This window comes from Rhipicephalus sanguineus, chromosome 8, assembly GCF_013339695.2.
Source record: "Rhipicephalus sanguineus isolate Rsan-2018 chromosome 8, BIME_Rsan_1.4, whole genome shotgun sequence".
Classification (NCBI taxonomy): Eukaryota; Metazoa; Arthropoda; class Arachnida; order Ixodida; family Ixodidae; genus Rhipicephalus; species Rhipicephalus sanguineus.
The window spans coordinates 41,360,308-41,387,468 of NC_051183.1; the positions used below are offsets into that span (position 1 = coordinate 41,360,308).

A 27,161-nucleotide genomic window follows, 5' to 3' on the forward strand; every position below is an offset into this window, starting at 1 on the left:
CACTACATATCTCATCCAACCCGTGTAACATCTGGTGCCCCAAGGCAGTGTGCTGCGGACCGCTTCTCTTTTTAGTATACATTAACGACATTGCATCTAACATAAGTTCATCAATCCGTCTTTTTGCGGACGATTGTATTGTATACAGGAAAATAACTTGCACAGATGACGTTGCAGAATTACAGGAAGATCTAACAAGGTTAAGGGAATGGTGCAACAATTGGCAGATGAAATTATGTCGAAAAAACCAAGCACTTAATGTTTACTAATATCACTCCTGCATGCTCTAGCTCTTATAAAATAAATGACTCGATAATGAGAAAGTCACGTCATTTAAGTATCTGGGCGTAATACTCACTTCAGATCTAAGCTGGACTGCACACATAGAGTGTACTACTAATAAGGCTCTCAAGAAACTTGGCCTCCTTAAACGTCGCTTGCATTTTACTAATAGGGACACAAGACTGCGCGCTTACAATTCACTGATTCGGCCATCCCTAGAATACGCTTCAATCATATGGCATCCTCACCTAATTGGTCTTACTAACATGCTCGAAATGGTACAGAATAAGCTGCTCGGTTCATCTCATCATCCTACTCACGTTACATAAGTGTTTCTTCACTAAAAGCAGACCTTAGCCTTACCACACTTGCCATGCGCAGGCGACATACGCGACTATCGTTCTTTCACTCACTTTATCACAGCAACTATCCTTCGCCAGTCTCATATCTTTCCAGCCCCTCATACTTCAACCCGCCTCGATCATGCGCACAAGTAGCCCCCATTTTTGCCAGGACCAAGAGTTTCGAATTCGCCACTATCATTATGCATAATCGAGTGGAATTCTCTCCACCTAACATTGCCGAATAACAGATCCTTCCATATTAACTCGATGCTTCAGGGCTATTTGCATAGTGAATAGTATGGCTGACCTATGTTTGATTGCCCTCGTTTCGTCTGCTGTTCTTGCTCCAGATAATATTCAGTGTCTTCGATGTAATTTCTATAGGTCTTTTCATCATTATTAAAAATTGTACTAACGAATGTGTATGCGAGTAATGTTGGTGAACGTATCTGACTGATGCTCTGATTCGATGTACTCGCTGTTTGTTTCCTTTTTATTGTTTTCTTTTTGGTATTTTGTTTTCTGTTTATGTTGTTTGAAATGTATGTATTCACTAAATCCCCCCCTATGTAATGCCCAATTGGGCCTTTAGGTATTGAAATAAATAAATAAATAAAATAAATAAATGTTTCATTTCTTGCGTCATGGTTGAACGCGAGGCGCACGGAGTTCGATATGCTATCGCGTTCTACTCTTGAAAGTGAAGCTCAAGCTTCCTGCAAGTTTTCCTTTATAAAACTCCGTATGCAGGGCCACAATGCTCGCTTTTACCAGTGTACTAGATCGCCTTAATTTAATAATGAAGGGAGTCTCGAAGCGTTGGCCTGACTTTCCCAACGTGGGAGCGGCCCGCTGCGCGCTGAGTCGCGCACCTCAGGACTTTCAATAAAGTTTTGCATCTGTCCTACATAGGTATTTATGCAATGATGACGTAAACTGCATTCCGCGAAAGCCCACCGGCTGCAAAAACGTTTATGAAAGCAAAATAGTATCCCACCCCACTGCAACACAAAACTGCACTAACAAAAGAAAAACCGAAACACAACTGTTGGTACCCGGGTCGATCACTGGACCTGGACGGATTTCCTTTCAAATGGAAAGAGCGTTTTCTGTAAATTTGCATTTGAAGGCATGTTCAGTCTCATGTTACGCATAGTCAAGCGCATAACAATTTTTCGTTTCATGAAGGCTCCTTCAATTCAATGTCCCGGATTCCACGATTAAATCTTCTCGCGCTAAAATCTGCTAGCATCCGTGGTTAGTTTACGTGGCAAACTACAGAATGCTGTTAGTCACGGGTTATTACGTACCAGGAACACCTTTTCTGTGTTTTCATGCGAATATTTCTTTTTGAGGAACCCATATGAACGCCTTAAACATGTTAAAGGAGCACTGACATCAAATTTCAAAGTCAAGATGTGCCCTTCATTCGATTGCTCGGTATGCATAGGTCTCCTTGACCAAATTTGAATGGCGTCCGTCGCGTGGAAGTATATTTTATTTCGAGGGCAAACAGCGTACACAAGCTCAACGGAAGAATGATCACGCTGCGACATCGACACTAGTGCTACGTAACAGGTGTGATACATCCGATCATGCCATCCTGAGAGACGATACTCTAGTAACAATGACGTCGACGAACTGAGTGTATTTATTGTGCTGCCGACACCGCCGACGACAGGCGACGCTCTCACCGGCTCTCACTCCCAGCCAGTGGCTCTCCTCGCTGTCCCGATCCGTGCCTGCGATCATCGTGTCGTATCGACTGATTTGTCGTGTGTTCCTCAGCGCGAGTGCGATCAGTCGGAGCGACTACGCGCCAGCATGTCGAGGAACCTCTGCGTGGTACTTACCTGCTCGTCAAGGCGCGGAAAAAGCGGAAGTGCGTGGCGTTTCATTACACATACGGTACACGCCAAACACGACCACAAGCTATCGAAGTGGAGCAGCCTGTACATAAATATCATCGCTAACAAGTAACACGTATGTAGCGTTATTAGTGAATGTTAGTCATCCGTGGACTTCCTTGCGCTAGCGTAATACCGGGTTACTGCAGCCGTAACCGTGAGAGGCCGGATAGGTGGGGGCCATCTGGCGGTGCCAAAGAAGAACCTGGCAAGCACAGAATTGTTATTGTAGAAACCTATCGCATTCTATTTCTCCGCTGGTGTGCATTCGCTATGCCGATATTCCACAGACCCCTTTGCGTATACCGGAATGCTGTGCACGCTAAAATTCTCTCATATAGCTAATTGAGACACACAGCGAGTATGGCCCGAGCGTGCGTCCCCGGGCACCCTCGTTGCTGCTTGGAACAGCTTCCATTTTTGAATCGCTGTTTTGCAAAGGGTCGAAGCGAAAATGATTCGCGACGTCGCGTATCGCGGTGATTCTAAGTTCCAGAATGCCGTCTTCAGCACTAGTCGATACTTTTGACGGCGACGACGGCGATGCTGGTGGCGGCAGACTGAACGTGTGCGCCTAGCAGACGAAATGTTAGCTGAGTCAGCTGATCCTCACGTCACTTCCTTTCTGTGGACAAGTGGTAAACCGGGGCGTGGTCTGGAATTGACTGCGAGGGAGCGCTGCCAGCGCTAGAAATGGCGGGGCTTGCCGGCCGTTTGAATCATGCTAGATACCGGTGATATAAATCAATAAACAGATAGCTATTCGTCCCCCAGTTGCATTTTCAGTCGCGAATCGCTACTAGGGGGTAGATAACTACTCGTGGATTGCAAAAATCTTGACATGCGTAATTTGATGTCAGTGCTCCAGTAAGCGTTTTCGAGGCGAAGAAAAATTCAGAAACAGAAAAGAGAAATCCAGCGTCCTGTCCGTCCTGTTCTCTGCTCATTTATCTTTTTCCTCGTAAGCGCTGGGATATATCATATCTTTAGGACTAGTCTAGTTTTCTTGTATATTCAAGCATATTTAACTACCCAACTTTTCTGCAGTAAGTTCTGAACTCGCATGGGTTTGTCGCATTGTGTTATTACCAGAGGAATTAAATTTTTATTTTTCGTGATTATGACAATTTCAGTATTCTTTGAGAAGCTCTGTATGCTGGGCCACAGTCCTCGTTTTTAGCACGCGTTGAGATGTGGTACCTGGACTTTGAGATGGTAGGTTCGCTGTCCAGGAGGCGGCGTTTGTGAGAAGACCGTGGACAAGCAACATCGGCGTACGCCTTGCCGTGGCGTTACTGTCCGAGCTCGGGAGTATCCTGTCGACTTCTAGGATGTAGCCGTCAGCAGTGGTAACCTTGTGAACTTCGACGTTGTAGCCGAAGTACCGCATCAGCTCAGCCTGTTGAAAGAATTTAGTTAAAATTATTATTCAGCGTCGTTACATTACTAAAGTCGGCTCATTACGTTTAGACGTACACCGACAAATTTTATCTCAATTTTTATGTAGCAAACTTGACTGTCCACACACTTCGCTTGTGTGGCCAATCACACAAGCGAAATCTTTGTAAATTATAGCGTGGCATAAATAGCGAATTTGCCATTAACTCTAGTAATAAGAGTTGGCCCTTGCACATTCATACCTCAAACTTTCGTGTCAAACTTCAAGCAGCACTTTGAAATTTGACATGATAGCGTGCACCACTAAAATAACATTTGTCGAAAACTTGAGCTATGTACGTGCAGGTAACATTGTCCGATTGGATTTACTAGCGGCCTGGGTGGATATGCCACGCTATATGTGTATATATGTGCTACCGCAATAATAATAAAAAAAAGTTGTATGAGAAATAACGTTGGCAATAATCGATTACTCTGAAGCAATTTTTCGATTGCTTTTTTTAGACTGCAATTGTACTTGTAAACGGTTACTTTTTTTTTTCAGTAACCACCGCAAGTCTGATATTGACCTTCAAGCTGTTGGTTTCTTTACAGGGCCTTTTTGAATGAACTCATCCGTCCAGCAACACCGCGTGATCCTGGGGTGGGGCCATGGTTCGCGCGTGGGGGTGCGTGTTGTTACTTCGTGCGTGTTAGGTTACCGTTCAGTCATGACTACCAGATAAAATGATAACCTTCACTAAGGTTCAGAGACTTCATTCGCTGTCTTTGGAACATTTCTTTATCATTTTGTTGTGATATGTGCCTATAAGTGTGTTTTTGCATATGTGTGCCCGAGTGTTCTATTTTGCATGAACTGCCTTGTATGTTTTACTTTAAGATACGTGTTCAAGTTTCACTCAAGGGCTAAGGAGTAGCCGGCGCCATAATTGTGCGCCAACATCTCCTTATATAATCAATAAAAAAAGGTTAATGTCATCACAGGGTATGCAGCAGTTTGGAACCGATTCTTTTTTTCCGAAACCAGCGCTGTTTTCTCACTTCGTGAAAGAGCTGCTAATACGTGTGACGTGAAACGCTACGGTGACCCCACGACACACTGGAAGTGCTGAACATCGACTGCGTTGTTGGACTGCATCGCCGGATCTAAAAAAGGAGGCAGTTGTGCACATATATTTATGCGTATGTTAAAAAGTCTTATGTGATCCAGAGTAACCCGCGAAGTATCTTTATTAAATCGACGAACCCAGCCTTTAAGGACACGTACACAAGAAGAGAAGTTTTGACGACACACACGCTGCGACACCAAGTGTGTGTGTCGCAAAACTTCCCTACGTGTACACACAGTGTACCACTATGTACACTATGTACACAGTGTACACACTATGTACACTATGTACACAGTGTACACACTATGTACCAACAGGCCCACCACCAGACTCTTCTATGGTACCTTTATTACCCTGTCTTTATAGGCCCCGTATTTTAACTAAATTTTCTGCCTCCTGCAGCCGGTATTCAAGAGCGAAACAGGAACTAAAATGGAAGAATACATTGTTTTCCTGTTTCGAGTACTTAGAGATGGCCACAAACAAACAATTTCACCCCTCATTGAACATTTGTTTTATTTTGTAATTCTAAACTTCTTTTAATGAGGACAATCAGCTATGTTTCATTTCTGACTTCTTATGGCTTAGACAAATAAGTTTAGCCCCTCGGATCTGTATCATGGAGAGCCCTGCGAGCAGTTCCATTTTTTCATGTTGACGTAGCCTTTTAATTTATTCAGCTTCTCAATTGGTCAATTAACCGATCGTCGGTTGTGCAGACAGTTTCTCTTATCCTAGCCTACGTGGACGTTGGGCAATCCCCTGTGGACAGCCGGAGGACAGGGAGAGAGAGAGAGTACAGAGTATGATTATTTACACATGTACAGAAAAGCGAATAGAAATTAATACATTATATTTCGTTTAATTGTCGAGTGACCGCCTCGAAAAAGTTTGTCACATGGCCCTGCACACCGGCACTGAAAGTTGCAGCGTGGTCAGTGTTACCTAAAATTCTTTACTCCTTTTTTTCTTTCTTTTGTTCAATGTCAAACAGCATAGCCCATGCTACTCCCGGCCACGCGTTTTCTGACCCACCACCTTCCAACATTCCTTCGCTTTCCTTATCCTTGTACCTCTGCCAAAAAAAAGAGCCTAGAGACTTGAAAGCGCTGCCTGACTTGTCATGACACGCTTTAACGCACTTTACATCAGATATGCGGATTATTGCTGCGGTGGCCGGCAGCTCTGCTGCAGGTGCTGGGCGGCCTCCTGCCTTGAGGGACCTGCCTGCCCTTTCAAAAACACGCCAAAGATCGGTTCCTTCTCCTGCAGCTGCGCATGGGCTGTATCTGGACGGCTGCTCAAAGCCCAGCTTCGGTGCGGCCTCGTCCCCTGCCTTCCAGGAATGTTGGAAGGCGGCGGGGCGCGTGCAGCATCTAAATGAGACACTAAATGAGAAAAAAATCTCCAAGATAGGATAGGACTTGAACCCGGGCCCTCTGCGTGGCAGTCGAGTATTCCACCACAGAGCCACGCCGGTGCTTGAAACACCTTTGCAAGAAGACCCTATGCAGGCGTCATGTCGGGAAAGGAATCGCGTTACATGTCTAATATAGCGTGGTAGAAGAGTAAAATAACCAGGCGTCACACAGTGCGAATTGCGCAACGAGTGTGTGGTTTAAAGCTTCCCACCCACTAGAATGTGCACAGCCGAAATTCCTCATCATCATCAGCCACGGCATCAACAACGTGCACATAATGCCTTATAAATGCGTAGCGGGTACCTCGCTTCTCCGCAGAATGACGAATAATGGCATTGCGGGTGCTTCCATACTTCCCAAAAATTATGATGTCTTACGGCGTAGTGAGTACATTGCGAGTGTACTTGTATTAGATGCCCCAAGAGAGTTTACAACGGACTCTAAAAAGGCCGCTCTTTCAGCTTTCGCTCTGACTATGCTGCATGTTCCGTGCAGGCCCGGTGTTTTTCTCTCCCTATAATTTCATATCTCTCGCTTCCTCCTCTCCATGAAATTTAACGCGTTCTCCCTTTTCGGGCTGCAATTGTAGCGTCCTTCTTTCACCCCCATTTCATCTCAAACTTGTTTCCTGTACACGGGCTTTGTAAAGCGAAATTCAGTTGGGAATGTGGGCTTTAGTAGAGCTGACATTAACATTGTGATGCCTTTGGAAACCATAATGCTCAATTACGAATGTTTTCTAGTATGTCCCTTTGCGACAGGCATTGTGATCGACTGTCTACAAATGCATGAAACTTACATAATTTCATGGTTCCGGAGCCCAAACTTAAGGCAAGTGAAAGTGTTAGAATAATTGCAGTTTATTTTAAGTAATTAATTGTAATTACAACGTAAACAAACATATAATCATTGTACAGTCAGTCATTCTACATTTCTTGATAAATCAGAATTCAACGACCCACTCAAATTACATGCGATGGTTATCTGCTGGCAGCGAGCATTCCTAGAAAGGTTAAAAAATATATATATTTTAACGTTTCTGCCGAATCGTGCCACACTTTTTGGATTTTTGGAGTCTGTCTTTTCTATTCTCGTCCTCGTTTTTGTCGCGCTAGTATTCGTTCAAGATGTGTCTAGCAAATCCCCTGTCCCCCCTCCCCAGTGTAAAGTAGCAGGCCAGAGCAAACTATAGCTCAGGCCGACCTCTTTGCCTTTCTGTAAATAAATTCTCCTTCACTCTCTGCGTGTCTAGCAAAACATTTCCCTTAGAAGTGATATAAATTAACTCTGCATGGGCAAGAATAATGCTTATTTTACAACTAGCTGACTAGTCGTGATCTCTTCTTTGCCAATAGCTCACAGAAATGGCAAAAGTAACTCGGGTCAACTGAGGACGCCGTGTCGCAAAGGCATATGACATTTTGCTTCACTGGTTGGTCGAGTCGAACCACCCCCTTTGCGGCCTGGTCGACTGAAATCGCCTCGACCCGTTCATGGACCGATAAGGCCGAATCGACCCCAAGCAGATTATCGGGAATGGCTCCGCAAAGAAATTAAATCATGCAGCTTTTGGTTAGACTGTACCTGTTGTGGTGAACTGATATCGACGGCACTGTGCGTTCTGCGCGCACGAGGCCACGATCGTGTCTTACTGGCTGCCGTTGCGGTGACAACCGTTTAAGGGCCGTACGCAAGAACATTTACAGTCGAATTCATCCACGAGATGATAACCTGCATAACGATGGATCTCTTATTCCCAAGTGCCTACATATTGTGGAAGTGTTACTGCGCACAAGTTTTACAGCGAAGTGGTCAATATAACGAAGTATCATAAAGGTCTCGAGTACTTTGCTTTTTTAGCAAAGTACTCGAGACCTTTATGATACTTCGTTATATTGACCACTGATATATTCATAAGAGAAATTTGGCAGTTAGAAATTTCTCTCAGTATGAATATATCTTATGGCATAAGGCTCACTGGAGTACCTCGCGTGAACTGTGTAAGCTCCAGGCACCTCCGATATGTAACATGATGGTCCATCCCGCATACAGCTGTACCTTTTGACAAGCGACGAATTAGGAACATCATAATTCGGCTCACACCTTTTACGAGGTGGGGAAAAATGTGCTCTAAGGCTGATTTGAGTGATGCTACGTTGAGTGATGTTAATGGAGTTATGTTATTTTGGGGATCAAGCGCAATTAATTACTAGAGCCCGGATTTTTAGGCATTAAAAAAGCGCGTTTTGGGCGCCAGAAATAAGCAGGTAAAACAACGTTCTAGGCGCCAGAAATAGGCAGGCGAAACACGTTTTAGGCCTCCAACGTCGTGAATGTAGACACAACCAAATTTTACATAAATGCAAATAATTTCAAAATGAAAACGTGTGCGACCTGTATCTAAGACAGGAAAGCAAAAAAAATTATTGTAACATAGCCGCGCGATTGTCCTTTTTTTCCGCACGGTTTACGAAATGCGGTCTCTCGTTTTACTCAGTATCCCCTGCCAAATCAACACACTTCTGGGTCTCTTGCTTTTCGGCATGGCTGAAAAGGGCACCACAGGAGCAGATAACCAGACCGCTGAAAGACTAGAAGGAAGGAATGCCTCGCGTTGGCAGCGTAGGGTCAATTTCTCCCCTGTCGGTGAACATCTTAATAAGCAAATTACAAAGAAAACAAAATCCGCGTGCACAGTGCATTTTTCTTTCTCTCGATCTACACTCTTCTTTCCCTTGACGGCTCTCCACGGTTTCGCATTCGCCAATCGCTCGCGCTATGTCAACGCGGCGGCGTATGGTCGCCGACGCGTCCCATTTTACTGCTGCTAAGTGGAAGGGGGGGGGGGAGGCACCCTCCTTTACTATACTTGGAGGGGGGGGGGCGGAGTGGAGAAGTCTGCTCCATACATTTACTCAGTTATGACTCATGAGTTATGACCACGCAGATTTTCGAAGATAATGGCGGCCGAAGACCATTTATGTAGCATTCCAAGAACAGTTCACTTCCTATCTTTTCTCCCGGAAAGCCAGGAACCAAAGGCAGGTCATTGTGAGAAGCACGACATTGCTTCACTTCATTTGTTTGTTTGCTTTTGATCCATTGTGAAGCATGTTGTCCTTTGGACTCGACCAACGGGGGGGAGGGGGGCACAGCAACAAAGCTTTGCGCCCCCCCCCCGCCTCCCTATAATGGGGAACCCTGCGCAAGCCTGTGGCTGCTAACGGCTGTTTTCCGGAAGCTGGTTGAACTAGAGGACAAGGTTGAAGCCCATAGAGTTCCGAACAGTCAATGCCCCCCGGTAACATGAACAAGGATCTCAATCTGCACTCGAAAGTGCAATTTGAGGTTAAATATACTGCGTTTCAGACATCAGGTGCAACGCTGCGGAGATATATGCAAGTTCGGTCAACAAGGTGTGTGAGTACGCGCGTCTTCCGCTTGGCTCTCGTCGTTATAAATGTTCGTGCAAGCCGAGCACGAGCCCACGTGTGATGCATCGCGACGGGCTACCAGTAAAACACTAAAAAGCGAAAACAAAGAGAAGCTAAGCTGTCCAGAACAACTTATGAACAACCGTGTAACGGGGTTTGTTTATATCTGAGGCACAAAGCGGCTTCATTTGTTACTCAGCCTTAAGACGAAAAGAAACCATACTACGGGTGGTAAAATCATTGGACAATTTCTTGGTGCCAACGCATCGACTGCAAGAAGTCTCGCACAGCGTTACACCTGATGTATGAAGCAGAGTATATTGTTCATACAGGCGCCACTTTTGCAAATAGGGATTTATAGGCGTTTAGGCATAAACGCCAAAAATGGAAATTTATATGCACTATAAAAACACCATAAAAGCCCTTTTTAAGGTCTAATTCATTCTCATATATCAAAATGGTGCGATAGGAGCGCAAGAAATAAAACAGGCATTAGTCAAAAATCCGGTCTCTGTTAATTACATTACCTTCGCTAATATTTGTGCCGGCTAGCATCGTGCTCTCAATGTCTTATGTAATTATAATTCATGTAACTATCGTTATATAACTACCATTAATGTTATTATTAGCAGTACTATATTTGCAGCCTCAGATCAGGGGCTCAAACGGTTTGCGTACATAACCCAAACTTCCCAAAATATTCTTTGGAAAGGCCTATTGCCGTCACACTAAAGTTCTCCATCACTAGAAACGACGGCCCCACAATGGGTTACATACTTTAAAGACCGGTGCTTAAAATTAAGTTGCCTTATATAACAATTCTATTCATGAAAAAAAAATGATGCAGTGGAGATTTGACATTTCCAATACGACAAATAAAAGACTGAATAAATAGCTTTATATCTCTCACTGAAGGCTGTGAAGGAAGAATTGGCCTGTTCTGGCGAAATCTTGCTATGCGCGTTTAATACTTTATACACTTAATAATAATAGCGAATACGTCATATTTAATAAATCAGTAAAATTATTGATAATAACAAGATATTCCTAAATCATAGCATAAAACAGCGCATAAAAAACCTTCGCTAGTGCCTCTACGACAACTTCATAATGCCTGGAATACTAAAGAACATTATTCATAACAGAATGCCCCTTCTGTTTTGAACGTTCATGACAGTAGAGTGCTGTTCAAATATTGCATCACCGCATCCGTACACCTCTAGTTGTGAATGGGGGTTTATTGAACAAGGTGAATTTAATTTTTTTAGTAAGTCCGCAAAGCCATAAATGTCGGTCATACGTGCGCCTCAACAGTTTATTGACGTTTAGCCTGTGCATTCTAGTTCCATGAATTCGACGAGTTCTGTAGAAACAATTGGTTCCAGCGACATTTCTTGTTCTAATAAGAGCTGCCGCGATTGGACGTGCATTTTGCTCACGGACAGTGGTACGTTTGGCTTTTTATTCTTACGTTGTCACCGACTGTAGCCTACGAAAGCCCGTGACTTCTATACAACCGGTAGCTGTGGTCTAGGGGGTGCTCGACTGTTGGCCCGAAGGTCACGGGATCGAATCCCGGCAGCGCTGGCCGCATTTCGATGAGGTGAAATGCAAAAGGACCGTGTGCTTAGATTTAGGTGCATGCCCCCGGTGGTCGGCACTTCAGGAGCCCTCCACTACGCCGTCCCTCATAACCGTATCGTGGTTTTTGGGATGCAAAACTCCAATTCTTCTTATTACTGGGTGTGTTCAGATAAGGACAGACCTAGGGGGGTCCCGACTATTTTTTCTTTTGCACGAAATTTTTATATGAGCTGCGCAAATGTCTCTATAGAAAGGAATGAACCTTCGTTTTGTGGAAATTGTCACGGATTTCTAGGAAAAAATTCGCGTTTCACAACAGGTGGAAAAAGGCAATTCTGCAACTTTCAGATTTCACAACTTTGGAGGCCTATCACTAAAAACTTAACGCATTGTGGACATCAGTGTTAATTTTTCGTAAATCTTCAGCAATAGTACGATCGGCCTACGGAAATTTAAATTTGTGTGACTGACAGTACATTTTTGAAAAATTGCCAAACTTTGATTTTGGAGCGGCTGCCTCTGGCTGACCCCTAATTCAAGGGTCTTTTTTCGCAGTTATCGCTAAAGCGCTGAAGCTGAAAATATTTCTCGCAAGTCTACGAAAGGTTTTTCGCTAATTAAGCAAAACGTTATGCGACTACACTGCATCTTTATTCCGTTATAAAATCCCAAAAATGCCATAATCCCAAAACTAGCGAAAATTGCAACATTTTAGGGTCGTTTTAAAAAAAATAATCATCACCGATTTTTATGAAAATGATGGCATATACCCGGCCATGACTGCTAAATATTGTGCTGCAAAAATATGTTGCATTATTTTGTTTGAAGTGAGAAAATTGAGCTTATTTTAATACCCATGTATGGTCTTAACATCAATGTGTGGCGTTCTTATAATAAAATAGATTTAATAGACATATTTAGTTCGTAGCTCGCTTTTCTGGTTTTAATAATGACGATTGACCCAGCTTGTGTCTTTTTGACCGCTTTGAGTCACAGAAAAGCTGAGCTTGAATTTTCAGAGCTCCCCTGTCTGTGTCCCTACCAGTACATTGAGGCAGCCGGCGCCCGAGAGCGCGTACAAATGAGAGCTCGTGGTGTAGAGTGCAAATTTTTCTGCACGTCAACCATTTTAGTTCACATCATACCACCTGTGTAACGCAAAAGAGATTTAACTAGTATTTCCCTAACAGTACGGGAAAATGTTATAGTTGCGTTAGTGTGCCTAGACCCAATTGCTCGCTGCTGGGTAGTAGAGAAAGGGGGCCCGAAATGTGAGGTTCGCGTTTGTTTCTTTAAAGAAAATGATTATAACTTGCCCTAAGACTACTTGAGGGCCATATTTCGAAGAAAATCCTGCAAAAATATCTTCCTATACTTTATTAATAATAAAAGCCTTCATGTTACCATCTTCAACTGCGAACTTACCCTGATTTTCTTCCATCAAGCAACGAAATTTATGGACTAGAGTTGGTTACAATAATGTACAGGTGGCTCGAGCATTACCATTGTATGGAAATATTAAGACCGTTGCGGTCTTAATATTTCGATGAATTTATCATTCGCAGAAACGGGTTGAGATGGTGGGAATGAGGGAGTTATGAATCTACAAGAAGCACGTTCATGTTGGGCATTAAATAGTTTATTCACGTCACCTAGAATGAGTAATATCCATTCAGGCAATCAAACTTTGCACACTGCAGATTCACAACTCCTTCCACTCTGTGTCTGCGCACCGCGCTACGTACAGGAAATTCCCTTGGTCCGATTTCATGTGTTTGCACATGTGGGTTGCCTGAATACCTTGAACCCGTCTGGCAAGTTTCCATTCCTCCTTCAGTTCTCTGAAGGCTTCCACTTCACTCTTCTCCATATGCAGTAAGAAAACCTTTTTAAGTTTACTGGCTACAATAGTAACAAAATCACTTGCGCACTGAATGACCTCGGTGGCGGGTGAACGCAGGTTATGTAGTGTGGCTTGTTGTTTCACAAGGCCACCGACGCCGTCGCAGGCATTTTTGCCGTGCCCCGTTGCCGAAAAAAGCCACTTGGTTGTCTGAAGCTGACTGCATTGCAATTCGTGCAGTTGGAAGCGCTTCTTAAAATGGGAAGCTGCTCCATCACTCACAAGTGTTAGTTTCGTGTAAATTGGAGCATAATCTTTAATGTGATCCTTGATTTTTCTCAGGGCCTAGCAAGCATGTGCGGAGTCGTGGCAAACGACATCGCTAATTATTGCGTAGTTCCATGTCGACTTTCTTGTCGATACAACGCAAGTAAAGATGCTAACTTGCCTACTTTGCCAATGGTAAGGTTGCACTTCATCTGGGAGTACGATGGACCAATTTTCGGCGAAATCAAAGTGGAAAACAATGGAACCCTTTTCACAATACTGTTTTTCCTCGTGTATGGTATTTGCTTGCGTGCGCGTGAGGTAGTCATGAGGGATCCATTTTATGGTCACATTTTGAAATTCCTTTAGGAATGCTGGAGGCATCATGGCCTTCTTTATTAGTTCTCCTGATTCCCAATTAAGTAGCAAATACAATTTCTTCGTCCGGTGCTATGCCAAGAGTTCCCAGGCTGAGGCCATTCTTCACAGGACATTGTTCGCACTCGCCTAAGAAGCATTTGGTGCTAGGCTGCGTGCACACACAGAGCGCCTGCACATCATCAGTCGACATCAAAGACCCCGACGCATTTTTGATCCCAATAAGGCATAGTTCGAAATTTGCACAATATTCCCATACACACCCCTCCCGATGCGGTGAGCATTTGACCCATTCTGGGCGCAAAGATATGAATTTTGTCAGACCACCCGCTGACAGCGGATTAGCAAGTTTGTAGACTGAGTATGTCTCTCGTAGCGACCGCGTCATGAAACGCTTCGAAATGAATTCGGCTTTTCCATCGATGCGCACGCGCACCACATCTTTCTTGTTTGGACTCTGTCTTGAACAGTCCAGCTCATCTTTTGTGTAGTATTCAAGGATTTTTTTGGTGTCTGTTTCACTCAATTTTTCTTTGCAGTACGGCTCCAAAAGGCTCCACACACCTTGTTCTGCAGCTATATTCCTGGCCTTTAGAATCGCGTGCTTCGTTGCCTCTGGTATGAAGCGTTGCACCTCTTTTATTGTTAGGCTCAGGTGTATCAAGGATAGCAGACGGCAGCGCTCTCGAAAAGATGTGCACTTGATGTACGCTGTGTGTAGGTTTTTCTTCCAGCTGGCACAGGCGCAGCAACTGAATTGTGATGGAATGTCTTTAATACCGTATGCTGTGCGAATTCTGCATCGAATGTTTCTTACAGCAGCTCTAGTAATTTCATTTGCCTTGCGCTTTGCGTACGAGAGTCTCTTCCCTTTCTTTACACTCCGAGGAGGCTTTAGTGGCGACACTGCTGATGGGGCACCAACGACTGCCTTAATGCTTTCCATAACTTCCTCTGTAGTCTGGAAACCCTCATTGGACTGACTGGATTCCTCTTCCATATGCTCAATGTCTTCCTTAAAGTTCCTAAAGCAATTCTGGCACACAAAGTGCGATTCATGCACTCTGAGCGCTGTGTCAGCTTCCAACACTTTTTTTAGATTGTCAATTCCCAAGTCTTTGACACTGCGGAAATTCCTTTGAAACCTGATCTTCCGCTTGTGCCTCTTTAAGTAGTCGGCGCAGCAATTTCGTTCAGGAAACTTCGCCATCAGAACTGTGCCACAGTGAGGTCTCTCGGTGACACAGTAGGTTACAGTGAGTATAAGGTACAATCACTTTGGGGTGAAGGTAGCGTCCAAGGAAGTTCTTAGTGCAATAACGAAAGTTCAGTAGCCGGATCGCAGCTGATGTCTTGACACCAGGGTTTACGTGAAGAGAGCTGCTTGCAGTGGGCTTCTTACTTACTCCGCAATCTCTATCTTATCTGCTTACGAAATAACTTATTATTAATAATAGAGGACGACACTAGAGTAACTACAATGTGATGAAAAAACTGTATCATTGACACACGTAGAAAACAACACGACTTCTTTGTTAGAGTTCACTATCCAGACTGACATATGGTCTACACCCAAAAAAACTGCTTTTCAGGTGTGAGGGGAACGCTCTCTCCTGTCTGGGTCCGACCGTTGCAGGCGCACCGCGGTGCGTCTCGCATTTCACGACGGTCATGTGTTCTCCGTCACAGGTTCTCGGAGTGCTTGGCTGTTATACGTACTTTTGTTTCCCTCTCTTGCGGGTGGCATTCAGTTACGCTCTGGTCTTGCTGTACGCGCTCTCGCGTGCCTGCTGCCTCAATGTGCCGTAGTATGGATACAGACAGAGGAGCTCTGAAAAATTCAAGCTCAGCTTTTCTGTGTCTCAAAACAGTAAAAAAGACACAAGCTGGGTCCATCGTCATTATTAAAACCAAAAAAGCGAGCTACGAACTAAATATGTCTATTAAATTTATTTTATCATTAGAACGCCGCACATTGATGTTAAGACTATACATGGGTATTAAAATAAGCTCAATTTTCTCACTTCAAACAAAATAATGCAACATATTTTTGCAGCACAATATTTAGCAGTCATGGCCGGGTATAGTCCATCATTTTCATAAAAATCGGTGATGATTATCTTTTTTTAAACGACCCTAAAATGTTGCAATTTTCGGTGGTTTTGGAATTATGGCATTTTTGGGATTTTATAACGAAATAAATATGCAGTGTAGTCGCATAACGTTTTGCTTAATTAGCGAGAAACCTTTCGTAGACTTGCGAGAGATATTTTCAGCTTCAGCGCTTTAGCGAAAACTGCGAAAAAAGACCCTTGAATTTGGGGTCAGCCAGAGGCAGCCGCTCAAAAATCAAAGTGTGGCAATTTTTCAAAAATGTACTGTCAGTCACACAAATTTAAATTTCCGTAGGCCGATAGCACTATTGCTGAAGATTTACGAAAAATTAACACTGATGTCCACAATGCGTTAAGATTTTAGTGATAGGCCTCCAAAGTTGTGAAATCTGAAAGTTGCAGAATTGCCTTTTTCCACCTGTTGTGAAACGGGAATTTTTTCCTAGTAATCCGTGTTAATTTCCGCAAAACGAAGGTTCATTCCTTTCTATAGAGACATTTGCCCAGCTCATATAAAAATTTCGTGCAAAACAAAAAATAGTCGGGACCCCCCTTGGTCTGTCCTTATCTGAACACACCCTACTCTTTCAGGCGCACTAAACCCTACACATCATAACAGTATACGATATAAGAATGCTAATGAGTTATTAAACGCTCATAGGAAAGCGGAAAAGTCAGTGCAGGGAACGTCCAAGTGCATGAAACAATGAAATACATCATAAACATCAACATACCGGAGGTAATTTCGCCTGTTCAGCTACTTCGGTGGCCTCGGAGCTGATGATCATTGACTGAGTGAGCAGCCAACCAAGCCAAAATACTGCCTGCAGAAATGTGGTCATAGCGACGACAAATGTATAAACAGGCCGTTTCTTCGAATCTCAGGCTCACTAAGCGGCCGTCTTCATCCGCGGTAATTTGCGTGCGGTTTTATCCGGATTCGTTGAAGGTAGTCGGCGGAAAGAACTCCCCTCTCAAACACAGTGGGGTTGCCAACGCGCCCGCACCTTAAAAAGTCAGCGAATGAAAGGAATTTTTGCGCGTCGATAGATGATCCCGGTGCCAGCAAAGCGTTCTGCAGAGCTCCCACTCCACAACTGCAATTTAAAGTGTGCGTATAAATAAACAAACTAAACTTGGTCGGTGCCCCGCATGCTGTCGCACGGATGTGACGCATTGCGTGCGGGCTCCGTGCACCTGAGGTTGTTGGATGCAGCACAACGCGTGTTTCGAGAATAGATCGTGGTTATCCTCGCCATCCAGGCCCCCTCCCACTCCCATCCGAACATCGAACCTTTACAGCCCCCTCCCCCCCTTTCTCCGTCCCTGGAATACTGGACACATACGCTTCTGTTAAAATATTAAATTATCTGGCCTTGGTGTAAACATAGAAAATATGACCTCAACGGGCGTTATATAAATGTTTCTACGAAATGTCCACCGGTCATTAGTTACGTGTAATTTACCCTTTTGTAGCTATGTAAACTACTCCTGCGTTTTTTTATACAACTTTAATGAAAACCGGCAGATAATGACGCCAAGGAAGGTATAGGGGGCGTTAATTGTACTGTTTTAAGTGTTGTAGTAATTGGGATATAGATGTGAAGAAAAAAAGAAAGACAACTTGCCTCCGACAGGGAGCGAATCTGCAATCTTCGGTCCCTGCCGGCGGCAAGTTGTCTTTTCGTCCACCTTACGTTCTTCACATTTATGTCGTAATTAGTGCAGTACAATTAAAACAGTGCAATTATACCTTTCTTGGCTTCATTCTCTGTTGGTTTCGATTAAAGTTGTAACAACAAAGAACGAGCCTTAAAATTTCCTTCTTCCTACGTAACACGATTTTATTTTCGATTCATGGGCGCCGCCATCTTGGACTGATAAGCAATTGTTTTGCCGGTGTTCCACGTCGTAATATGAAATGGTCATGCTCATGAAACGTTGAATGTACTGACCCAAGTGTTTTCGTGGGTGCTAGTTCACCGTAGCACTGTTTGTTTATTTGACACTGATACAAAACTGCAACGTTATCAGTCCAAGATGGCGGCGCTTTAGCGCGCCCGGATAATTATAGACACATTCTCTTCTGTCTTGTGATATGTTGCCTAATAACTATTTTATCCTGTTTTTCGTTTAGATTGTGTAATAATTCTGGTTACTGCTGTTGTACTGATTCATGATGTCATATTTCAGTATGCCGTGCTTTTCATTTGTTATTTATGTACCACTGCTTCTGACCCCTTGAGTAGGTAGCGGGAGCTAGTCAAGCTGCTTTAGCGTAGCTTTTACTCCTTCCGTCTTTCATGCACTACGCATGAAAATAAAGGATCAATTCAATTCAATTCGACACTGCAGCGGTATGCTTAGATGAACATTCGTTAACAACTTAAACAGTCAAGAGTTTATGTCGAAAGCAACACTGACATCTATTTCGTCCTCAACCTTCTTTACTGCAAATGAAAAAAAAATTGGGGGACGCCTAAGCTTCGCCTTTAAGAGTTTAACGCGATAGCTATATCCGGCCTCATGGCCATCGCGCTCTCTTTCGCTTGTCATTACACTCTTAATCTGGATCCACATAAGATCCACTTAGTAGCTGGAACTTTTTTGCAAAAAAGTTCCAGCTATATATTTGGAACCACGTTCCACATACTTTAAAAAATAGATGGAACAGTGCCCCACTTATTTTTACTCATTAATTTTGTGGATCGTCGTTCCACATAAGAGTATATGGAACCCTGTTCCAAATAAAAGGGTCGTTTCAGTTACTGGAACGCTGATCCATATAAAATAGTAATGGCTATATCCGGTTCGCCGTTCCAGGTACTTTCAGACCTGCTTTTTATATAAAGCAATGTTCTAATAGAGAGTTAGGAAGCTGTCTATGTGTTCACACTTCTGCAATATTTTTGCTGTCCCCTGTCAGTACAAACTGAGGTCATATGCCAAGCTGGCTTGGTATATGGCCTGCAGTGATACTAACAATTGGAAAGTAGAAGTTTTAGCAGCAGTGTGGTCACCGACTGTTCCCAACAGTTCCCTATTAGAGCACAGTTCTATATAAAAGTAGGTTTGAGGTACCTGGAATGGCAGAGTGGAAACCTTGGCTTTGCCTGCCGGATCCTGTTCTGGCCTTTAGCTGCATGTAAAAGAAACAAGGTACATAAGTGAAACAAATTATTACACTGCTTTTCAAAATGAGTAAACTTTATTCAGTGGCAGTATTGTGTACACTGAAGACATGTTCGTTTCAAGTTTCATAGAAAATGACTAGTCGACAAGGAACAAATACCAAAAAGAAAATAGACTAGTCATCAAGTGGCATTCACGCGTACGCCCCTATAATAAAAAAGCTGGTAATAAAAAAAGGCCTGGAACATAAGTGCAGCACATGCAAATAAACCTGCACATCGGCAATGGAAAAAAGGAACATTAAACAACGCTATCAAAAATGCAGGCTTATCACAGGAAATAAAGTAACTCAAATGCGCAAGTACCCATCTGCCGTTTACTGAGTGTACGCATCCCCATTTAAAAAGAATTCAGTACTCTAAGAATTATACAATTATGCACAATATAATGGGCTGACAGCGAATAAGACAAGAAAAAAAAGAAATGAAGTGGATGAGTTAATAAAGGGAAAAAACAGTGCAAGCCAATACAAAGAATCAAACATTTGCACAAGAAAACTCGCCAGAAGCATGTGGCAAATATCGCAACAAAAACATTAACAATAGAAACAATACAGTTGGCAGATCACAGTTGTACACATAATACAAAGCTAATCGTGATCAAAACACTTTATCAAGCCCTGAAAAAGCCCCTCACTCCAGGCAGGCTACTTGACCCAGCATTGTGTAGTTTGGGATAACTCATCCCAAACACTACCATGAAAGCTCGCGTATATGTTAATAAAATATAATGCCCCAAATAAACCTGGAAGAATGTTACACATTTTAAATAGTCAACAAGGCAACACCGAAATATATAAGAGACTCTGCAAAACAAGTGAGAAATCGTTGAATAACCAAACCCAGCCTTGAAAATACAAATGATATCTTTAAAAAAAGCCAGCCTTGAAACCTACAGCCAGCAGTTTGCCTTGGTGATAAAAAATTGTAAAAGAAGCACGACTTCTGCGTTATAGCTGAACATTTAGCTCGTCAATATTAGGCCTGACCGCTTCAGGTTTTTCAACAGAGACTTTAACTTAAACGACATCAAGTCACTGTGAAATGGCTCACCCTTTACAACAACTGTCTGCACAAGTCCCAAGAACTGTCCAAAAGCGTATGGGTATGACAGGTTTAAAATAAAATATACAGTCAACAGGAGGATTACTGCCTTCTCAGGTGATGATGCAGGTGGTAATGGCACAATGCTTTACTTGCAGGCAATCTTGAAGTTTCCATTCTCTTTCAAAATGCATGGGCCTGGTGGAGACCTGTTGCCAAGTTCTTGTGCCTTTAAGGAAAAGAGAAGCACCAAATCTTAACTAAACTAAATTTAAATTGTGGGATTCATGATGATACCCTTTTTAAAAAACTAACAATTTTTTTCACTATAATTTCTTGGTTTCCTCTCTGTCAAACCTGCAAAAGGTGCCAGTGAGCACAAAAATTCTATGAGCATGGCACATCGACTATTGCTTAGTGTGAATGGAATCGCTGCTTTATTTCTGGAAAAAAGCATTACGCTTTTCTGGCTGAATGAGCTGAACATAATCCGGCTTTTCCAGCCTTGAGGGATTTTCAGGTACCAACCAAACAACATATTTATATTTTTGTGCACTTCATACTTGATGCACATTCCTACTACAAATAAATGTTCTCCTTACTCCATTATATGCTTTCCAGTTTTATGATGCTTAACATAACTTACAGGTAAAACATAATTTAAAAGGTCTGATTTAAAATCCACCTTTCCATACTGTTTCCGTTTTTTGTGTACAGAACTACAGCCCTGATGTTTTTATCAGTCCCTTTCCATTCAAGGGATCAGAAAGTGCCGTCTTACTGTAGTAAAAACCGCAGCATTGGCCTTGGGTCGAACAAATTCTTCAAGTCCCATGAGACTTCCCCGGTCCAAAATCTCTTGTATTTTGCTTAGCTTGGCCTCCATAGCCTCCACTGCATCTTTAAACCTTATTTCTGCTTCAAAGGCAAGCTGAAAGGAATGCAGATTGACTCAAACTTTAGGACCCACTGAAACAAAAACAGGCCCTTGGATAGTTTCAAATACTTTAATTGTGCTGACCGATATGATAAGAGAAAATGTCACCTTCACACAACTACTCAAGCAGCAGAGTTGATTCTATATTTATCTTGACTTAGAAGAGCTCTTTGAAGATTAATGATTATAGCAATGCCTTATCACCAGTGTTAAAGGTTATAAAGTGCGAGCCGGTCTGTGTAAATTACCACTCACTTTCTATCATTTATCAAATGCTACAGAGCACAGCTGACTAAACATAAATCATAGCTTACAAAATAAAACGCTCCTAACCTTACAGAGCAGACCCACACGATTGGAAAAACATGAGCGATCTTACCACGTCAGGATTTAAAAAGTATGACGGCAAATCATCTGGTGCATTGGAGCTGCGGGCCTGTGCAGTTGCGGTCAAAAGCATTTTTATTCGCCCAAGGTCCATACAAAAGGGATCTGTGACCATGTCCTCAATTGCCTAGGCAAAAAGCAAAGCAGAAAAATAAAGAACTGTACACATTAGCAAAGCATAGATTATAAAATAAGCTATGTTTATGTGCCTGTGACAAACCGCATATAGTAACATCCATGAAAAAACGCCTGACGTTAACACTTAAAATGGCGAAATGCATTACACCTGATTGCAGAAAACGTATGCACATAAATGCAAATTGATAGCACAGTTAAGAGATTGCAAGCAGCTCATCAACAAAATAAATACAAAATCCTCCTTTCTGGAAGCTAGACCCTAAGGAAATGATGCCGGGGTACAACACAGGAAGGCAGTGAACCAATAAAGCATTTTCACTTGAGAATCTCCAATTTTGGGGGGCAAGTGCAGCTTCCAAATTGAGCAGCAGCAGCACAGGCATTCCACTAATTCCATGTCTGCCACAGCTGCAGTCAATAGGCATAAATGCTTGGACTGACAGCCAGTGCAACCCTCAATACCTGTACATCACTTTGCCTGGCGAAAAATGGTTTACCAAAGCAAGGAGTAGCAGGTGGCTGCTTATAAGAGTAATATAGTCAGCTGGCACTTTCACCATAGAGGTAACTAACATGTTGCCAGGCAATGCTTGAACAAGGCCTTTGAAAAATGAAATTCGCACCTTCAGTTCATGAAGTGCGCCAGGACACGGGATTGGGTTGCTGGAAGCGTGGTCACTTTCTGCAGGCTTCTCAGATACTTTTTTCATCCGAAGCAGCCGCGTTTTCCTCGTTGCACTCACAGATCGCATGATTGCGTTCTGAAATAGCATGAGTCGACATTGAAATACATAGCGGTATCATCATGATGTAAGAACTTATTCAGCACGTACGCGTTGTAGGATTATTCTGTCGTACTACCAGAACTGACGTACACGGCATAGAAATGGCGGCACATTTTCTGAATACCGGGCCAGGCATGTGTTCCTCCCTTTCTTCCCTCCACGAATGAAATGTTCTCGTTAACTAATACAGGCCGCCCCCAAAATAGTTATATTATGAAGCGACAGCAGCATGGACTCCCGCTACCGCAAATACAACCACTATCCCTTCCATTTCTCTGCGTCAGGGAGGAAGCTAAGGGTGGCGCGAACATAAGATCTGAAAAGGCCGACGGCATTGGAAGAAACAAGAAACTACCACCTAAACGTAAACAGCCAAACCTGGACAGTGCGGCCGCAAACGCCCTGAACCATCATTAACAGTTATGCGGAATGGCCTCTTACTCGCGCGCGTTCTCCTTGGTGCATTACGTGCACGCAAGCGGCAAGGACAGATTCCCGGGACGAAGGTCCCGGTCTCGCAAGCACTGTAGATTCATGCTACTTAGCAGAATAAAACAACAACGGGAATAACCTACAAGTTTTAAAAAAAATACATATAGGTCCAAGGACGCAAGCTCTGATAAATTTGATTGGAAGTTGCTAAGCGTGTGAGCGCGAAGAGATAGCGGCCACACGGTGCGATGATTCACACCCGCTGAGCGACCGTCAATACCTTACTGAGTATTCTATTCAGCCAGGACATGCATTCAGGCATGCGTACGGTTCGAGCGCCGCCCGGACGATGGCGTCCGAGAAGGCTTCATGCCGACGCAGCAAAGACAGGAGCGTCTGAACAGGCGTGAGGTGCCATGCAGGAAGAATGGATCTTTATTAACATCGAAGGCGCGCGCCTATGAGCTAGCGCTAGCGACGCCGAAGCGACGCGCCCGGCGTTTTATTTGGACAGAACACTAAACAGCATACTGTAAGCGGGCGTACGGATACATGGGAAACTAACACGCGAACCAGCAACGTGGTCGGAGTCATAAATGTCGAGCGGATTCCCGCCCACGAGCACGCAAATTGACGCGAATTACCGTTTACCGAATACGTTTCGCCAAAACAAAGTGGTCTCACGCGCCAAGACAAAAAGTTGCACGCTACGAAAAAAATTTCCGCGCAGAATTTAAGACAGCGTAAACGACAAAGTAAACATATTAATTCGATTTGCCTTTTCGCCCTTTGTCTCGATGATCCGCAATTTGGCGGAAAAACTGCCATCATTCCATTTAGATTGCTCGATTACGCACGCTGGAAACAAATCCGCCTGGATGGTACTCAAGCTATCGGGCTACATAAGCAGTAAATGTCTTCGTGAAGCGAGTTTGGCAGGTGTGCCTGAATTCAACTGAATACATAGGGCAGCGTAGCGGTATCCTACCCTGCCAAAGCGGTGTTTTTGGTTTCACTGAACAACAGCCGTAACGAGCTCATAAATATACAGCACTGACCTTTGTTTGCGCCTCTTGGCAACACCACCACTCCTCTTCGTCGTAACGGTTCCCGCCAAACTGGCCGACAGCTCACCACCTTCATTTCTAGTAGTTCGCATCAGGCACGGCACGCGCCACTGCCACCACTCCATGGTGTCTTCCACTGGTGGCGTGGGTGAAGCGGAAAGTTTACAACTAGCGGAGCAAAAGCTGAGAGGTGGGGGCGCTGCGATCGTAACTAGTGTTTCAGCATTCCCGTTTTTGTGCTTTGGCGTTGTAGCAGTTGCAGCCCCACTGTACCTTGTGTCACGACGTAAACCGCGCCCGTGATAGGTGGCTCCGGAGAGTCGGCGAGGAGGCCTCGTCGGAGCATGTTATATGGAACAAGACACAAGCAAAAACATACAAGCGCAATGTCTAGCAATTTTACTGGAACCTAAGTGGAACCATAACTGGATCACACAACACTGCCTCCCCCCCTTTACTGAGTTCCAGATAAGAACGATGTACATAAAGAAAAACAGAACGAACGTTCCACATAAGATCCACTTATACGTCTCGTTCCACTTATTAACAGTTCGGATCCAGATAAAGATATGTGGATTACCTTTTTAACTGGAACTTATATGGAACCAGATTAAGAGTGTATGTTCAATCGCCCAGCCAGCCACACAAACACACACACGCATACGAACACAGGACATACCTGTAGTGAAGGTGAAGGTTTCCGCCCTCTTCAACAGCCACTTTATGACAGCAGTGTACCCATTACGTGTGTGTAAGAGAATGCGCGCAATAATGCGTATGTCCTTTGTAATGGGTGGCATGCTTTAAACCAGCAGCAATTGCGCGCGTGATACTTTTTCGAAGTTGCAATGCACCCACTACGTGTTCGTAAGGGAATACGGGCAATAATGTGCATGTCTTTTGTAATGGGTGGCCGGCTTTAAACCACCAACTCGTTATGCAATTCACATGGTGCGACGCCCGATTGCAATGTACGCTCGTAAGCCGTTTCACTGGGATATCACACATCGTGCTGACAACTGTACACAGAACGCGTCTGTTTGTGAAGCATGATTAAATTCAGTGCAGTTCCAAGCACTGGCGTATCTCTGTGATAGAACAGCTGCTTGCCACACAGACGGCCAGGGCTCGATTCTCACTCGAAGCGAAGATTTTTTTGTTATTTTATTTTATTTGCATCTGTCTAGATTTTTCATTCACGGACAAAGATGATGATTTTTCGCTCACATTCAACCACGCCGACACCGACACCGAAATTTCTGCGAAATGAGCTCTTTAAAGTTGTCGCGTTAAAAGCAACGGCAACTAGAGTTACCGATACGTGGCACGCCGAAGTGACGACTCGCTACGCACAATAACCAATTATAGCGAGTTCAAACCAGGTGAAGCATAGGTGCAGCTAAAGAAACGTGGAGTCAAGACTTGTGTGCTTTTGTACGCGTCAAACGTGCTGTTCATTCCTGTATTTTTATTTTTGCCTTTTTTTTCGCTAACCCTTCCTCACTTTACACCGTAGCAGCTGTAAATAAATACGGTATCAGTGCGCACAATTGTCGTCAAAAAGAGGGAAAAAAAGAGAACGGATGTATTTTTATAGCGCATTACTTGATATCCTATTCGCAGCTGTTGCCTCATAGCGGCGTTCCCCCACTGTGTAACCAGGCCTAGTTCCTAGATTGCTCGAGAGCGTCGTACCTTCATCTGTATGATAATGTTATAAAAAAACTGGGACACCAACGTTAAGGCGACGGGGACGGGGGGTGCAGGGAGTTGCTTGAATTGCTTTCATTAATCGATTAGGCAAATTAGTGGGAAAATTCGGCAGATCCCACGCGTTGTGGGAATCGGTGTCATGTGAAGCAGTCATCGAGTACTTTTATGCTGTATTTTGTGGCTTTGAGCCAAGCGATACGAGGTGGTTCGACGTGTTTTTGTAAGTGTAGTAACTGTGTACAGATCGCGCGCTTACCAGGCACGTCGACAGCACTGGCATTTAAGGGTAAATTATGGTGCGACGTAACGTCAGACCTCCCGTAGAGTACATACGTCAGTATTATCTCAACTAAGTGCGCTTTATGGTGCAATCATGCGAATATCATACGTACCTTTCGTTAATGTATTCCTCCGGGGTCGAGCAATGCTTAATATATCTTGCTGAATCATAGGGATCTGCTCGGCGAACTGGAGTACGTGAAACACGTGAAAGAGCGAGAGAGAGAGAGCGAAAGAGAGAGAGAACGAAGGGGAATAAAGACATAAAAAGATATGGTGAATTTCATTGGTAGATTCGGAGCACTTCCGGTAGCAATTCTTCTGCTCCATTCGGAGCAAGTCTGTTCCATTGGCAGATTGAGAGTGCTCCCTGTATGTTTCATCGGCGGATCTGGGGCAGCTCCGGCGCCAGATCCACTCCACGGAGCAGCTTCTCTTCCGCGAAAAGCGGCGGATTCGACCGGAAGTCGCAAGCTCCCCGCGCGTGCGCAGAGCGTGGCGTACCGCGTGTGCGATGAAATGCGCTGTCCGACAGCACCCGTTCTCTGCGCTCGCGCCCGTGAAGGCGAAAACTGCGCGAACCGCGAGGAATGCTGGGCGCTTTCGAAGCAGACGTGCGCTAGCGCCCCCTACCGTTTGCTCTGGCGAGGGCGCTTGTGTTCCATTGGCAGACTTCATCGGATGCTCTCCACGGCGTGGAGTGCTCCGGCGTAGAGTTCGTCGGCCACTGATTTATTTATTTATTTATTTATTTATTTATTTATTTAATTTATTTATTTATTTATTTATTTATTTATTTATTTATTTATTTATTTTATGTTAGGAGTAAAGCACCAAAGCACAGCAACCACATTTTAGTACACTAACTCATACCACATTTTGTGGCTTTCATTGCTGGAGCGATTTAGAGAGGCAGGCTTTTGTCGCGCCCATTAGTTTCATCCGCAATTTTATGTATTGCACTAAACGACGTTTTTGAGCGCAGATTTTAGGCACCCGCCCCTGCGTTGAGCAGCGTCGCCGTCGTAAGCGCGCGAACTAGTACGTGCCATAGGAATTGTGCAAGCCCCCACTACCGTATCCAACGAAAACGAAGTATGTGTCACG

General features: G+C 43.9%; 2 protein-coding genes across 2 annotated transcripts in view; both read right to left on the reverse strand.

Moving 5' to 3' along the window:
• Positions 1–3,928, reverse strand: part of LOC119401779 (lipase member K-like) — a 62,035-nt gene extending 58,107 nt beyond the window's left edge. The window contains exon 1 of the mRNA XM_049418133.1: positions 3,734–3,928. Within this exon, the coding sequence (XP_049274090.1) occupies positions 3,734–3,923 (190 nt within the window). The 5' untranslated portion in view covers positions 3,924–3,928. The remainder of the gene's footprint in view (positions 1–3,733) is intronic.
• Positions 3,929–20,129: 16,201 nt separating this feature from the next.
• Positions 20,130–22,540, reverse strand: LOC119402686 (uncharacterized). Its single transcript, XM_049418204.1, has 5 exons — positions 22,402–22,540; positions 21,633–21,767; positions 21,098–21,247; positions 20,526–20,545; positions 20,130–20,462 (listed from the first exon to the last, which is right to left on the reverse strand). The coding sequence occupies exons 1-5, from the start codon at positions 22,528–22,530 to the stop codon at positions 20,237–20,239; spliced, it is 660 nt and encodes a 219-aa protein (XP_049274161.1). The 5' UTR covers positions 22,531–22,540; the 3' UTR covers positions 20,130–20,236.
• Positions 22,541–27,161: the final 4,621 nt, after the last annotated feature.

Coding starts and splice junctions, on each gene's coding strand:
- LOC119402686 (XM_049418204.1), bottom strand. CDS start 22,530: ATGCGATCTGTGAGTGCAACGAGGAAAACGCGGCTGCTTCGGATGAAA. Junction 20,546..21,097: donor ATGCTGCGGTTTTTACTACA/GTAAGACGGCAC, acceptor TTTTCCTTAAAG/GCACAAGAACTTGGCAACAG. Junction 20,463..20,525: donor GCACAAGAACTTGGCAACAG/GTCTCCACCAGG, acceptor CTGCAAGTAAAG/CATTGTGCCATTACCACCTG.